Here is a 17347-nt window from a genome sequence, read left to right as displayed (position 1 = left end):
TCTCTGCAGGCTCTGTGTAGAGAGGTGAAATTGACAGAGCCTTTGGCTCTTTTTTAACTACACTTCCCAGCTAACCTTTTGTCTCCCTACACTTGAGTGTCCTCGTATAAGATGTCTTGTGTAGCGAGACTCTCAGTGGTCCTGATAAAAGGTATTGTGATGTTTGTATTTGGGGTTTGTCTTTGGAGCAATGCCACTACCTGCAACTTAAAGTTCTTTTTGCTTCTTTGAGAAACATCATGTAAAATGTAAATTTATTTATTTATTTATTTATTACATTTCTAGACCGCTGTCCCCGTGAAACGGGCTCAGGGCAGTATAGCAACATACAGTTTAAAACAATAAAAACATTATAAATAAACATTTAAAACATTATTCCATGTGCAATAAAATTCTCAAATGGTGGGAATAAATATTAAAATTCAGCATTTTAGCAATGGGCTTAGCTCTTACGTAATGACCTGCATCACACTTTATAAGCTCCTGCATGGGTGGTGGACGGTTTTCAGTGGTAGGGCCAGCAAGAGGACAGCCTAGCCCCCACCAAATGCCTGGAGGAACATCTCTGTCTTGCAGGCCCGGTGGAAAGATAAATCCCGCCGGGCCCTAGTCTCCTCAGACAGAGAGTTCCACCAGGTTGGAGCCAGGACTGAAAAGGCCCTGGCTCTGGTAGAGGCCAGACGGACCTCCCTGGGGCCAGGGACCATCAGCAACTGCTTATTAGCCGACTGAAGCAACCTCCGGGGAACACGATGAGGCTTCTGTCCTTAAATGCATAGGTATGTCACTTGCTGTTGGCCATTCCTCCGCTGCTCCCTTCCACTCTGTTATTGATACTTGGCTTTGCTGTTAAGATGCTCCAAGTGAGCACTCACTAGTTAATGAGCTAGAAAGAAGTTTTTCTGGAGTTCCAAGGTTATCAAACAATGATGTTACCCCCTTAATTACTGCTGCATTTTCCAAAGGGTTCCATTACTTTACTCTACATTATGAGCCTTCATCAGTTGGATTTAAGGGTTAGATTTTGGATAGGGACCTTTTAGGTACTAAGAGGGCCTCCCCAAAGTCTTTTGCCTCCCAGTGGGATGCTGTAATTTCATTTGTTTGTTATAGTTTCATAAACTGTGGCTGTTTCTTCCGGCTTCTTGCCTGGATAGCAATATCAGATTAGGGCTTTTCCCCATGCTGCCTGTCTTCCACCTTCCTGTTTTCTCTTGACCAGGGCTTTTTTTCAGCAGGAACGCAGTGGAATGGCGTTCCGGAACCTCTTGAAAATGGTCACATGGCCGGTGGCCCCGCCCCCTGATCTCCAGACAGAGGGGAGTTTAGATCACCCTCTGGTGCTGCTCAGCGGCGCGGAGGGCAACCTAAACTCCCCTCTGTCTGGAGATCAGGGGGCGGGGCCACCAGCCATGTGACCATTTTCGCCGAGGGCAACCTACTGAGTTCCACCACCTCTTTTCCCAGAAAAAAAGCCCTGCTCTTGACTGATGTGGTAATGACATGCTGGCTTCTTTCACCTCACTTCCTACTTCCTTCTGTTAAGAAGGGTACAAACCCTTCTACCTCTGATGTATAATGCCATGTCTTGTTTTTGAACTATATGCCCTGGTTTTTTCCTGCATTTGATAAATGAGCTCCACAATCTTCGAGCTTGCGCACACAACTCAGTCATCTAAGGAACTGGCCAGTCTGACAAACATACCTGAGCAATACCTAGGATTTCAAGTGTGTACGTGTGGCACATTGCCCCGCTACATCTTTTCATATGTGCTGCCAAGTTGCAACTGACTTATCATGACCCCTAGCCAAGTGACTTTCAAGGCAAGTGAGAAGCAGAGATCGTTTGCTGTAGCCTTCCTCTGCAGTCTTCCTTGGCGGTGACCCATCCAAGTAACCCGCCTTCGCTTCCAAGATCTAACTAGATCAGGTTATATCATGCTGCCTCCCCTGCCACATCTTTAGGGGCGCCCATAAGAGAATTTGTTGCATTCCTGTCGATGCTTCCTTTTATAATGAAAGAAACAAGCCGTTTGCGAGAAACGCTTCTTCACTTCCATGTGTGTGAAGTTCCGCTGTGTGTGCAGGGGGCAGCCTTGATATATTCTCAGAGGTTTCGGACGTCTGCGTGTGACTTTTGTTATCCCAAAGGTACTTTGTACAAGTTCCCTGCTGGCTTAGGGCCTTTTGTCTCCAACAGTGTTAAAATGGGTACTTTCTGAAAAATGTGCACGCTGGGCAAAATGATGAAGGACCTTGCAGCTTTTATCTTCTGCTTCTGGTCCCAAGAATAGCATGAACAGAGAACGTGCATTTCTGGCTAAAGTCAGTTGTATTTTCGCTTGTGCCCCCGTTGCTGGTTTTGCCCAGAAGTATGGATCAGTATATTTGGGGATCAGTATATTTGGGGGTTTGTTCTCTGAGGGAATGAGGATCAGTATATTTGGGGGTTGTGGGACAGCTTATGTTCTGATGAATCTGCTCCATACTGGTTAATAATTAACACATTGGTTGCTGTGTTTCCTTTTCTCACATTTACACTAGCTCTCTTTGCATGTTACAGTGAACATGTGTACATCCTGTGTGTACATCTGTGAAAGAGCCCACACGTGTTCTCTTTACAAATGAAACTGGGGACTAGTGCCTGGATAAATGAGGTGTTTGAATCACACGTTCAGCTGTATGTGTGTTAAATGTAACATGAAAATTACTCAGTGCACAGATGAAGAAAAATCAAGTGTATGCTGTACATGGATTGTACGTGTGCTCTGTGTAACATGAACAAGGCTACTGTTTTATGGTACATAGAAAACCTCACACTGACCCCTGGTGGAGAATGAGCAGAAAGTGGAGTGTGCATGCAGAGGAATGGTGTGGCTATTTCATTTTAATTGTGTTAACATTAAGGTAGTTACTCCTTCATTCTCAAGTGGTCAGATTCTGTGGGAAATGTTGGTACATGGCCAGACATAAAACAATGCATGTTATGACTTATGCATTTTGAGCGACAGGCAGGGCTTTTTTTCAGGTGGAACGCGGTGGAACGGAGTTTTGGCACCTCTTGAAAATGGTCACATGGCCGGTGGCCCCACCCCCTGATCTCCAGACAGAGGGGAGTTTAGATCGCACTCCACGCTGCCAGCAATCTAAACTCCCTTCTGTCTGGAGATCAGGGGGCGGGGCCACTGGCCATGTGACCATTATCACCAAGTGTGATTTAAACTTTTAAAAACTCTGCCTTTGTTCCAGCTGACCCAAAGTGATGTCATTGTGCGGTCCCAGGAACGTGCGTGCACTTTGCGCATATGGTACCAGGGGCAGCACCTCCTGCCAGGAGTTGCCCCCTGTGCTGGCAACCCACTGAGTTCCACCACCTCTTTTCCCAGAAAAAAAGCCCTGGTGATAGGAATTTGTCTGGCATTGAAGTTGCTGGTTGTTATGTGCGTTGTTTTTACACAAGCAGGCGGTTCTCAGTTTCTCTTGTCTCAGAATCTGTATCTGGTAGTACCTAATTGGAATAATCTCCTCTCTTTTTTAAAAAAAAATAAAGGATACAGAAGCCATGAAGAGGGCGCTGGCCTTAATAGATTCCAAGATGAACCAGGCCAAGGGGTGGCTCAGGGACCCGAATGCTCCCGCAGGTAATGTTACATCCTTTAAACGTCATCAGGAAGACTTCTTGACAAGGGACACAACTGGCCTATTATGCAGGGTTGCATGTAGAATAAAAGTTCAGCACCAAGTAAAGCTGAATTCTTCAACTTACGTAAATAACGTATAGCCTCAGATGTTTACTTTGCATAATCTGTGTTACTCCTGTAAAGTAACACAGTTTGGTGTAGTGGTTAAGAGCGCGGGACTCTAATCTGGAGAGCTGGGTTTGATTCCTCACTCCTCCACTTGAAGCCAGCTGGGTGACCTTGGGTCAGTCACAGCTCTTCCAGAGCTCTCTCAGCCCCACCCACCTCACAGGGTGTTTTGTTGTGGGGATAATAATGACATACTTTGTAAACTGCTCTGAGTGGACATTAAGTTGTCCTGAAGGGCAGTATATGAATTGAATGTTGTTATTATTATTAAGAGGGGCAGATCTCTCTACAGGGTGCTGAAGCCATCCCCCCCCCCACTCTTCCAACCAATGGAAGCCTGTCTTATGCCCCTTACCCCCCTCTGCCCTTTCAAATTTCAAAAGGCCTTTGAGACTCTCTCTCCAACCCTAAAGGCTAAACGATTGATTTGGGGTGTATGGGAAGCTGAGATTCTCAGGAGCCTGAATTCTGTGCTTCAGATCAGGTTTGAAGCTAATGGAGTGCACGTGTTGAATTACAGTGGAAGCACAGTTTTCCTTTAATGCAGCACTTTCTTTAAATGGATGCTTTTAGATTTCAATTCCTCCGACTATTCATGTGAAGCAAATCATTTCTATGCTAAGTGATTTGGAAAGCTTTGCTTACTTTATCAGCTCATCCAAATTATTTTGTTCAAAGCCTTCCTCAATCAGTATTCTGTTGCCGTTGCTTGGCGCGGAATGATGTTGCATATTTATTACCTTCCTATCTTTCCTCTGTTATAAGGAAATGTTTCTTCCATTAAAATAAAAACGAGAGAACAGAGCTCTGTAATTGATAACATTAATGCCGTCTCTGTGTGTTGGCTCCCCCAAATTAATTAGAGATGGTGCCTGTGTTTACTTGCTGGCATGTACCAGAATATCTATAAATCATGTATGTGCAGTACTGCCTTTGCTTTGCTCTGTGAAACATTCTTGGGTCTGGAACATTTATTTTTCCTCCCAGCTTCTGATAGCTAAGCTAAAAATACTGCTTTGAACAGGCAATCAAATCATAGCAGAAGGTTGTTTATACCAGCATATGGTCTCTGGCCCTAAACCATCTAATTTTCTCCAAAATGGGTAGCGCTGTGTTAGTCTGTCTATAGCAGTAGAAAAGAGCAAGAGTCCAGTAGCACCTCAGACTAACAAAATTTGTGGTAGGTATGAGCTTTTGTGAGTCACAGCTGAAGTTCTGAAGAAGTAAGCTGTGACTCCTGAAAGTTCACACCCTACCACAAATTTTGTTAGTCTTATAGGTGCTACTGGACTCTTGCTCTTTTCTAATTTTCTCCAACGAGGGATAAGATGCTACAGATCACATTCAGTTAACTTTTCCTTGATGTAATATTTGTTTCACAATTTAGGTTAAATAAATAAGAATAATTTTAAAATTTAGCATTTAAAAAATAAAATGCTATGTAGGAGTTTCACTTGGGAGTCAGTGCTGATATAACGGCCCAGATGGTTAAGCAAGTTAAAGTGGACTGTGCAATTGGGTGTTCCCTCTTTGCAAATTTCCCCAACTGTTCCTATGTCAGGTGGCGTTGGTGCTGTCCTTAACCATGGTTAGTACTAACCAGGGTATGCAGGTACAAGTTTATTTCCCCAGTCTTAGACACACCAATTGCAGAGGCGAGTAACGCCTGCCTGGAGAAACTCCTAATTGATGAAAATCCAACTATCTCCAGTCAAATAGCCAAATTCTGTCTCTATTTGGTTAAATTCCATAATAAAAAGAGTAGCCATACATAGTCTGCCCTGCTCTTTTTGTGATTTTAACTATTTTAATGTCAATGTTTTAAATATTAGAATTCCTGCAGTTCCCAGAGAACTATATACTTTTTAAGATAAGTTTTAAATGCTAAATGTATTTTTTATGTCCTTTACATTTTTACGCTGGATTTAATTAATGATTTTATTGATTGATAAGGGTGTATTGTCATCATTATGGTCTCTGACCGCAAATAAATTCATTCATTCATCATAACCAGGGTATGCTAACTAGCAAACTCATGCCAAATTGGAGGCAAGAACGGAGGGGATGAGATCCCATTTTTCCACTTTTAAACCCATAACTGTGGTTGAAAGTGGGAGAATTAGTTCTGCATCAACTTCTGTCGTAGGAAAGGTTGTTTGGGGAAATTGCACATTTATTAAGCTCATTCAAATTAATCTTGTGCTGTGTGATCCATCCAATTTAAGCACACCGCCATCCCTTTAATTCCAGTGGCCAAACAAGCTTATCTGTCTCCCATTGGAGTCAATGCGATGAGAAAGTGCTTTGCTTTGGCTGGATCCTGTCAGTTCTGCTGTTGTATCCCTTGATTCATCCAATTTATTGGGTGTATTTATTGGGTAGAAAATTGTAGCTCAAAAATATTAAGTTGGATCCAATGGAGGATTTCTGCAACAGGAGGAGGGGATGGGTTTTTTTTAACAGATTTCTCTTCCCCCTTCAATCAGCAGAGATTTCTGATGGATCCAAGCCACCAATTCTGCAGAATGGTGTGAGTTTCCAGAGCTTTTTTTCAGCTGGAATGTGGTGGAATGGAGTTCCAGAAGCTCTTGAAAATGGTCACATGGCTGGTGGCCCCACCCCCTGATCTCGAGACAGAGGGGAGTTTAGATTGCCCTCCGCACCGCTGGAGCAGTGCGGAGGGCAATCTAAACTCCTCTCCGTCACGAGATCAGGGGGCGGGGCCACCAGCCATGTGACCGTTTTCGCCGAGGGCGATTTAAACTTTTAAAAACTCCCCCCTTGTTCCAGCTTACCCAAAGTGACGTCACTGGCCCTGGGAGCATGTGTGCACTTTGCGCGTGCACATGTGGTACCAGGGACACCACCTCCTGCCAAGAGTTGCCCCCTGTGCTGACATCCCGCTGAGTTCCACCACCTCTTTTCCCAGAAAAAAAGCCCTGTGAGTTTCCATGCATGAATGTGTCTGTCAGGAACTATGGCATTCATGATGATTAGTACCATGAACGGAAGGGAGTTTCTCTAGAATTCTTTCCACACAGAACTGACACCATCAAAGGGAATTTGAGGTGTCATCCAGAGCATTTTGGGTCACATCAAGAATCTGCTGTTCACCAGGATTGTATAGTGCCGGAGTCCCCAACTTTTTTGAGCCTGCAGGCACCTTTGGAATTCTGACACAAGATGGTGGATGTTGGCACAAAATGGCCACCACGGGAGGTGGCACCAACCACAAAAGAGCTGTTGCAGTAGGTGGCCACACACTCAGTGGAAGCCCAAGTGCAGGGGAGAAGAGCAATTTAAAAAAAAAACATTAGGGAAGAGGAATGAGGGAGAATAAAACCAACAGTGTGCTGGCAGCTGCTTCTGAAACAACTTTATTTTAATCAGACCTCCAGTGGCCAGTCAGAAGCATTGCTGGGTGAGAGACCCACCAGACATCACCCATTTTCTAAGAACACTTGATGGGTAACAAGTATTCACATTGGGTGACAAGTATGTCATGATGTTTTCCTGTTCTTCCATTTCTGGTTTTTTCTCTCAGTAAAGTTAGAAGACTAACCCTGTCTTCCAACCAGTAGGTGGTGGCACAATCCCAGTTAGAAAGACTGGCCTCTAGGAAGTTTGGATAACAGTAATTTACAGTAAATAAAATTTCCCCCGAAACTTTAAAAAAAAAAGTGCTTGCCTTTCTCACGTTCTGAAATTATGCAGATGCAAGAATAGACTCTGAAAAGTCCGTGGAATTACTTCTTGCAATGTATCTTAGCATTAAAATCAATTGACTTTCAGTGATGTGTATCGTGCCTAATCCTGTGAAATGATATGTCTATTACTAGAGCAACATTACCCAGCTGTGGAAACTCTGTCCTATTACGATGGATTATATTTCTTGCACGGTACATTTGGTAAACATGCTTCCCTTCCTTCAGTGCCGGCGGTTTCCTTTACTTAAATAATGCATGGGGTACATTGTCCATATTTGCACATTCTTGCTTACCAGGTGACTCCGGTGAACAGGCCATTCGGCAGATCTTGGATGAAGCAGGAAAAGTTGGGGAGCTGTGTGCGGGCAAAGAACGCAGAGAGATTCTGGGAACTTGTAAGATGCTTGGCCAGTTGACCGATCAAGTGGCAGACCTTCGAGCTAGGTACACTCCCTCTTTCTAACAAATATGCATAACCCTTAGTTTACAAAATGATGATTCTGATATTTCAAAATATGGCATTTCTTTAAAATTACGCAATTGGGAAGATAGATATCTGATTTATTTTATATAGTAACAAGCAGTATATTGATAGAATTGAATGGAACCGCTCTGCATGCTGTTTAAACTGTCTTCTGAATTTACATGGAGTTTTCTGATTAGACCTGGTGCATACAGTTAGTTCCATTGCTTTTTTTAATGTGCCTTTTTTCTCCATTTTGGTCATGCGCCTTATGCAAAAGTGATTATGCGCATGAATATGCCAAGCATTTCGTTTTAGTGGCTTTTTCTTTTTCTGCGCCATGCAATCCCCAGCATGGAATAATCATAAAATTATTGCTTTTAGTTCTTGGAAAGGCTTATGACATTGTTTCCCAGTAATTGAAAGAGCGGGAGGCGGGACACATGCAGCCAAAAATCAAGATAGCTCTGGGAATAAGGGAAGTGGGTTTTGCTGCACATCTGCTCGATTTTTATCATGACCTTCTTGTTGGTGCTTCATTCCCCATTTGATTCATTGGGATCTATACTATGCCTCTTAGAGATATATTATGCATAATAGTAATCCGGATCCTTACTGAGGGGTTAACTAACTTTGACTCCGCATACTAGCTGGCCATAAATGGTGATTGCCCCCGACCCATCTCCCCAGGTCCTCTGTATGTACCACAGCACTTGGGGGGAGGGAGATGCTCCCATAAGTTGCTTCTACGTGTTCCAAAACTCCATATATCAAGGAAACCTTAGAGTAGGCTGCTAGCTCCTAAATTTGGAATAATACAAGAGAGCCCTCCTGTCTCTGTAGTTGGAAGATAAGGAACGAGAGATGTCCTGTCTTGTTGAGTTGTTTCTTTCAATAGAGGGCACCTTTCTTGAAACTAAAGGGCACCTTACTTGTCCCATTGAGCTTACAAATAGATTTGTGGAGGTCTCATCCTATTGCTCAGAGAGATGTTTAACTTCTCACATCTGGGGATGGCTACGATCAGGGGTCATTTCGTAGAAAAAGAGCTAGAGGAACTCATTAGCATAACTCATCAGCATATGCCACACCCCTTGACATCACCGGAAGTGTCGTTGGCATAACTGATTTGCATATGCCACACCCCTGACATCACCTATCCTGGCTGTTTTGGACCCAATCCTGGCCATTCAGGGCCGAAATTGGGCCCAAAATGGCAAAAAGAGGCTGAAAATGGCCGAAAAGGGGACCAAAATGGTCAGGATCAGGCCACTGCTGAGTGGGAGACTGATCCACCACCCGTCAGAGGCCCTGACATGTGACCTCTTTGGGGAACTGTCGGAACTGCATTCCTGCACATTCCCCCTCGAAATGAGCTGTGGCTATGATCTAGAAGGAGGGAATAGACCCTGTTTTTTTCCCCAGAAGCTGCCTTCCAATCAAGCCAACATCGTTTTCAATTTGCATTTGAAAGCTTCTTTTACTGAATGAGTGCCTTATCTGTTGTAACTGGGTGGTCCTCCACGGCTGGTTTCTTAATCACTGGAGAAACTCTATTGTAGGATATGCTGCACTTCCGCAAGGGGAGAAATGAGTCAATAGCTCGCCAAATTGTTCTGACCCATACGTCAAATGTGCAGAATTTCTTTATTGCTGGATTTTTCAAGGGAAATGTATAAAGCATAATTATGTATTATTTACTAAGTAGCTTGCAAATGAATGGACTGCAGTTAGAAAAGTGGCTCAGGCAGGGGCAGAAATAGTCCCCCATCCCAGACAATGGAATAACCAGGATCTGAGATGGAGACACGGTTCGGTAAATCTCAGTAGTTTCCATCTTGTATATACCGCTACCCCCTCCGCCCCCCTATAAATCTGTGGCCTTCAACTGAGTTCTATGAGGTCGAGTCTAGTTAGCAAGAGTGCACAAGGAATTCTGTGTCTTCTTTTTCTTCTTAATAGAGGGCAAGGCGCTACCCCCGCTAGCCATGCAGAAGGCGCAGCAGGTGTCTCAAGGCTTGGATTTACTAACAGCAAAAGTGGAAAATGCGGCTCGGAAGCTGGAGGCGATGACCAATTCTAAACAGGCGATTGCAAAAAAAATCGACGCTGCTCAGGTATGCTCAGTTATGAAGAAGGGGGGGGAGGGGAAGCCTTCTCTCTGATTCTGCTCAGCTGCGCCAGGTGTTGGGGAACCAGTTGTTCTCATAAACAGTCTTCCACTCTTGCTTAGTGAGAAGCTTTGTTTCCTGCACGTAATAATAGTTACTTAACTTTAAAAGTTAACGTTATTTATCTCTAAAAAAGGGACACCTACTTCCTTACTTTCCAAGGCTCAGCATATTCATGGAAGTCCTACCTAAACGTAAGAAGAGCCTTGCTGGGTCACACCCAGGGCTTTTTTTCAGCTGGAACGCGGGGGAACGGAGTTCCGGAACCTCTTGAAAGTGGTCACATGGCTGGTGGCCCCGCCCCCTGATCTCCAGACAGAGGGGAGTTGAGATTGTCCTCCGCGCAATCTAAATTCCCCTCTGTCTGGAGATCAGGGGGCGGGGCCACCAGCCATGTGACCATTTTATCCAAGGGCAACCCACTGAGTTCCACCATCTCTTTGCCCAGAAAAAAAGCCCTGCTCACACCAGTGGTCTGTCTGTTTCACACAGTGGCCAACCACCTCCCCTGGAGGACCAAACCAACAGGGCATAGAGGCCAAGGTCCTCCTCTGCTGCTGCCTGCCAGCACTGGTACCCCTCAGTCACCGTGGCTAGTCGTCACTGATGGACCTTTCCTCCATAGATCAGTTTAACTCCCTTTTAAAGCCATTCACACTCATGGCCATCACTGCATCCACTGGCAGTGAGTCCCCCAGTTTAATTACTCTTTGAGTCAACAAGTATCTCTTTTTGTCTCCCGGGCCTGTCTTGAAAAATAGATGCTTGTAGAGCAAAACTCCCGCTCTGAACTTTACAGATATTCTCTAGGTGTGACTTCCGGGGTGCATTTGTTTCTCAGAAAGTATGACGCAGTTTACCCTGGCTGCTTCTGTACCAGGGTGATTTTCTGTGGTAGTCTGGTTGCTGATGCGAATCTGTGAAATTGCCCTTGCAGTTGGAGATTCCAGACAGCCCATAGTAATCCATTTCCTCTCCCATTTTAAGCTGGGGTTTCCTTGCCATTGGAGATTCCAGACAGCCCATAGTAATCCATTTTCTCTCCGTTTTAAGCTGTGGTTTCCTTTCAATAGGAGATTCGAGACAGCCCATAGTAATCCATTTTCTCTCCGTTTTTAGCTGTGATCTCCCTTTCACACCTGATGTGCATTGAAGCCTCCCCCTCCCTCCAAATTCTCATCTGACTCTCAGGATTTTCTACCCATCCTGTTTTAATTTTTTTTTTATTTCGAGGATACAGCATGGGTAAATGCCATATAGAAATAATGTAATACCTTATTAAAATACTTTTATTAAACTTCCACATGTTTGCAAACGACTCTGATGGTCCCCCCCCTCCTTCCCATTCTAAAATGCTGGCTGAGCTATGGGTGATTATGTTAATTCTGTTAGGGACTAGTTCCTTGAGGTCATCAAAAAAATTATAGAGTAACTAACCAGCACTTCACTGAAGTCCTTCAGTTACGCATTTTCCCCTTCAAACAGGAAGAACTGCTCATGGTGACAGTATCCTGCCTAGGACGCGTCTTTCTTTTTTTTTCCCCAACAAATTTAAAATGAATCAGATTTTTTGAGCACAAGTACATGGTGATGACATGCGGAAACATGGGGGGAAACCACACACATTGAGTGGTTGAAACTTGGGAGATCCTTGGTGTGCAAACAGCTCTAGTTTATGAAAACTTGTTGCGTATTCTAAAATAACTCAGGTCTGTTACCTGGTGGTAAGTCTGGAAAAAAAGAACAAAGAAATCAATTTAGCTTTTCCCCCCTTCCAAGTATACAGTGCCTTTTCCATCTAGACTATTCTAAAAGAGGCCTTTCGGACCAGACAAAAACGATCTTTGCTTGCTTAAATTAGAAGGATAATATTCATGGTAGAATGCACTGTACTACATATTGGACCACTCAAGACTCATATTGTAAATGGATCTAAAAGTGATATACTGATACCACTTCTTTAATATTAAGAGCTGGCTAGCAGATCCTCATGGGGGCAGTGAAGGAGAAGAACACATTCGAGGAATTATGGCTGAAGCCCGGAAAATTGCAGAGCTCTGTGAAGATCCCAAAGAGAGAGATGATATTTTGCGGTCCCTGGGAGAAATCTCTGCTCTGACAGCTAAACTGTCAGACCTCCGGAAACAGTATGTATTTTGTGCTTCTGCTAGCATCATTATACTCAGTATCTTTTCTTAACTACAGTCTTGGGCAAAGTTGTTTGCATGCAAGTTACTTAGCTTCAAAATGTTATGTCTATATAATTTGCTTTATGTTTCCCTGACTGGCTTGTCACCTGTTTATGTTGCATGTCCGATCATGTATAGGGTTTTTTTTGGCGGTGGTGGGCATATCTACGGGCATATCTGCACTACAGACATAAACTGGTTGAACAGTCATTCCCTCTTCTTTAGAACTCTGGGAACTGAAAGACAGCCTGGTGTGGCAGTTAAAAGTGTCATGGGAGAACCAGGTTCGATTCCCCATTCTTCCATGGAAGCTTGGCGAGCGATCGTGGACCAAACACAGACATTCAGCCTAATCTGAGCATAAAATGGAGGAGAGGAGCAGGGGTCATTTTGTAGAAAAAGAGCTGGAGGAACTCATTAGCATAACTCATCAGCATATGCCACACCCCTTGACATCGCCGGAAGTGCATCATTGGCATAACTGATTTGCATATGTCACACCCCCTGACATCACCTATCCTGGCTCTTTTGGACTCAATCTTGGCCATTCAGGGCTGAAATTGGGCCCAAAAGGGCAAAAAGGGGCTGAAAATGGCCGAAAAGGGGCCCAAAATGGTCAGGATCAGTCCGCTGCTGAGCGGGAGAGTGATCCACCACCTGTCAGAGGCCCGATCCAGGCCATTTCGGCCCCAAAATGGCTGAGAGTCAGGTCGGCAGGGCCACCTGATATGTGACCTCTTTAGGGAACTGCCGGAACTGCCTTCCTCCGCGTTCCCCCTCAAAATGAGCCCTGGAGAGGAGAATGATGTAAACTGCTTTGGGTTCCCTTTGGGGAGAAAGGTGAGGTATAAATGAAGTAATCAAATAGTTGTAGTTCAGGAAATAGAGGTGGGATTTGAGATCACTCAGCACTTCAGAAGAACAATTTTCAGAACCCTTTGAATATGTTCCAGCCGAAGCTCATTGACTTCAGTGGGCCTGGTCTGGAGTGACTTGGCGTAAGAGGGCACTGTAAATGTGTCGGATGCGGTTCTTAGTGGAATAAAATGAAATGTAGGCACTGATGGCGTGTCTTCAGTTCAACTTTTCCTGTCAGTTTTATTTTTGTGCCTCGGGGTGCTGTCTCTCCTTCGTTAAGCAGAGCTTTGCTTTATCATTATTCATAGCCCAGAGGGCTTTGTGAAATGTAAGTAACAACAGCTCCTGTGTAAATGAGCGGGTTGTGCCTGTAAGTAGAATATGTAAGCCTCACCCTCTTAATTAACGCCAACCTAGTTTCTTAAAAATGGGTTTTGCGAAGTGTGGTTAAATGCTTTCTCTCTGATCTGCAGTGGAAAAGGGGATTCTCCTGAAGCCCGTGCGTTAGCCAAGCAAATAGCCACCTCTCTCCAGAATCTGCAGTCGAAAACCAACAGGGTGGTTGCCAACAGCAGGCCTGTCAAAGCAGCTGTCCATCTGGAAGGCAAAATCGAGCAAGCTCAGCGATGGATAGACAATCCTACCGTTGATGACCGTGGAGTAGGTAAGCTTTCCACTGTCCCTTTGCTAGCCCAGGTGGTTCAGCCAAGAATTGTTCAGCCTGCCTCAGCGTCACTCCTGTCGCATCCCACTGCCCTGTGATCTGCCCCCAGATTTTGCACTGTTCCTCTTTCTCTTATCTCCCTTTCCAGTTCCTGAAGGTTGGGGTAGGGTGAAGGAGACCAAAGCACGCAGCAAGCAAAGGGGGCTTCCCCTGCTGCATTACAGAGCAAGCCTGTGCAGAGATCTTGCTGTCTAAGCACATTGATTTCAGTGGAGCTGCGCTGTCCTAAGCAGAGTTATACCACTCCAGGACTCCTGAAGCCCATGAGCTCAGAAGGGTGTAAGTCTGCTTAGGACTGACTGGAGGGGAGACTGAGGTGGGAGCGCATTGACAAAAGGAAGAGTCCTCCTTTATTTTCTCCTCTTGGGGGATCTTAGAGTTAAGGGTGCTTATACTGATAGCCTGTTTGCTCTCTGGTCCAATCTGGTTAGTCTTCCCTTTTCCCCCTTGCTGACAACGAAGGGAAGCGGGAATGCAAACGGAAGCAGCCTTGATTCTAAACTGTCCCTCTAAGCCCAGTTGCAAAGACCATGCAACTTTTTTTAAACAATTGTGAAACAAATGAAATCTTGAATATCTGCATCTGGCGAGATACGCCATCATTCTCCATCTTCGCCCTTTCCAAACTCCTTCCTTTTATAGCTCTTGAATAGGGTGGGAGGGAATTCACTAAACCTTGGCCTCCAAAAGGATAACGGAGGCTCAGTTCCTACCACTCTGCTCAGCCAAGCGGAAAGCCTTCCTGAAACTTAAGTGGCTCTTCCTCTGGCGGATGAACTACCTATGTTGCAGGAGGGCTTTCCGCTTTGGCAGAATACAGATCAGTGTGCATGGGAAGTCAGCTTAGCTCACTGGGTGTTCCTTTTGCCAAGGCGTTCCAAGAGGCAAGTGAGGTTGGAGCTTCTGTGCAAACTCTCTGTGCAGGGGTCACAAGGAGATCTAGACATATTTAAAACAGTCAAAGCTCTCGAGCTGGTTGCTGCTTCTGCTGGTGGTCCAAATACAAAGGAATCTGATGTACCTTGAATATGATGGAAAATGTGAAAGGGTTAGACTAGGAAATCAACCAAATGGCTACAGTTTGGATAATACTGGACCTCAGAATACCACTGGAACTATGGACATATAGGCAATACATTATTATCCTGCTTTTCCTCTTAGAAACTCAGGACAGGGTATGTAGTTCTCTCTTCCTCATTTTGGGTTAGATTCAGTGCAGAATCTCCGCTTATGCTAGAGCTGTTGAGCAGGCAGAACTGCAAGGAAAAGACCATGGCGCCCGCTTGCGCTGCATTATACTTACTGTATCCCCACTTGCATTTCTTGCTCAAGATCTTGTGCAGCCAATTTCTGGGCTGTATAATATAGGGAGGAAAATGCACAAGATCTCGTGCAAGTGAAATTGCGCTAAGTTCATTTTTTTGCACTTGCACCCTGCTGGATCCGAGCCTTTATCTTCATAACTACTCTGTGCAGTAGAGAGAAAAGGAGAAGAGAGTGTGACTGCCCTGAGGTCCTCCAGCTAGTTTCATGGCAAGTTGGAGACTTGAACACAGTCTGACACTTGGAGCTACTACACCCAGGGCTCATTTTGAGGGGGAATGTGCAGGAACGCAGTTCCGGCACTTCCCCAAAGAGGTCACGTCAGGTGGCCCCACCCACCTGATTCGCAGCCATTTTGGGCCCATTTCAGCCTGGATTGGGGCTGAAATGGCCCAGATCAGGCCTCTGATGGGTGGTAGATCACTCTCCTGTTCAGCAGCGGCTCAATCCTGACCATTCTGGGGCCCTTTTCGGCCATTTTCAACCCCTTTTTGCCATTTTGGGCCCAATTTCAGCCCTGAATAGCCAGGATTGGGTCCAAAGCAGCCAGGATAGGTGATGTCAGAGTGTGTGGCATATGCAAAACAGTTGTGCCAATGACACACTTCCGGTGATGGCAAGGGGCATGGCATATGCTAATGAGTTATGCTAATGAGTTGCTCCAGTTCTTTTTCTACGAAATGACCCCTGACTACACCATACTGGCTCTGCCTTCTTGTGTAGTGTGAGAGTGTGGATTATGAGCCAGATGGTTTGTGCTTCAAATCCTTCCTTGGCCACAAACTCACCAACTGGCTGTAGTCCCAGCTGTAATATTGGGGATATTAGTACCATCCAGCCTAGCAAGTAGTATTGTAAAGGTTGTTGAGGGCATTTATTTATTACATTTCTAGACCACCCTCCCCGTCAGACGGGCTCAGGGCAGTGTAACAACATACAATTTGTAACATACAGTTTAAAACAATAAAAACATTATAAATAAACATTTAAAAACATTATCCATAAAATTTCTCAGATGGCGAATATAAATAAGTATGCATCACACTTTATGAGCTCCTGCATGGGTGATGGACGGTCTTCAGTGGTATGGCCGGCAAGAGGACAGCCTAGCCCCCACCAAATGCCTGGCGGAACATCTCCCTCTTGCAGACCCGGTGGAAAGATAAGAAATCCCGCCAGGTCCTAGTCTCCTCAGACAGAGAGTTCCACCAGGTCGGAGCCAGAACTGAAAAGGCCCTGGCTCTGGAAGAGGCCAGACGGATCTCCCTGAGGCCAGGGACCATCAACAACTGCTTATTAGCTGATCGAAGCGACCTCCGGGGAACATATGGGGGAGTGTGCATGTGGAGTGCTAGATTATTCTGTTTTGCTTTTGAATAGTAGTAGAATTGTATCTTCATTTAAAGTAAAATTTCCCAAACTTCTTCTGCAGGCCAGGCTGCCATCCGGGGACTTGTGGCTGAAGGTCGCCGTCTTGCCAACGTCATGATGGGCCCTTACCGCCAAGACCTGCTTGCCAGATGTGACCGCGTGGAACAGCTTGCCGCCCAACTGTCGGATCTGGCCTCCAGAGGGGAAGGAGAATCTCCCCAAGCGAGGACCATCGCGGCTCAGCTGCAGGACTCGTTAAAGGTACAGAGAATGAGGTCCCACCTCACTTGTGGCACGTGCAAAGTCAAGTGGAAGAGCATCCCTCTTGTTTGGGGCCGTGGAACTGATTTGCAGGCTCTTGCTTTAATAAGGGGTTCAAAGTCTTTACGGCGGTTTAAAGGGCAAGGTGCTCAAATATAATGAACAGGGAACATACGGCAGTAAGTCTGAAGAGTACACTCAGAGCCAAGCTACAAGTGACGCCTTACACATGTTGGACACTTGTCAGCTTCCCTCAAATTTTGATGGGAAATGTAGGCGTCCTGGTTTTACAGCTTGGCTTTCCATTACAGCTGTAAAACCAGGATGCCTACATTTCCCATCAAAACTTGAGGGAAGCTGACAAGTATCCAACCTGTGTCATTCGTCACTTGTAGCTTGGCTCTCAATCTCTAGCCGGCACCAGTAGACACAAAAATCAATAGTAACTTCAGTCACAAGCAATTCCATTCA

The 17347-nt window shown here is 45.1% G+C and overlaps 1 protein-coding gene across 1 annotated transcript in view; it reads left to right on the top strand.

The window, feature by feature from the left end:
• VCL (vinculin) overlaps positions 1–17347 on the top strand; it is a 107668-nt gene that overhangs the window by 66900 nt on the left and 23421 nt on the right. The window contains 7 exon segments of the mRNA XM_054983459.1: positions 3551–3641; positions 7813–7960; positions 9942–9957; positions 9959–10096; positions 12122–12297; positions 13671–13861; positions 16677–16876. Coding sequence (XP_054839434.1) covers positions 3551–3641; positions 7813–7960; positions 9942–9957; positions 9959–10096; positions 12122–12297; positions 13671–13861; positions 16677–16876 — 960 coding nt within the window.

The sequence above is a fragment of the Eublepharis macularius genome, chromosome 6 (assembly GCF_028583425.1).
Source record: "Eublepharis macularius isolate TG4126 chromosome 6, MPM_Emac_v1.0, whole genome shotgun sequence".
In the NCBI taxonomy this organism is placed as follows: Eukaryota; Metazoa; Chordata; class Lepidosauria; order Squamata; family Eublepharidae; genus Eublepharis; species Eublepharis macularius.
This window is presented reverse-complemented; position numbering and strand designations above follow the sequence as displayed.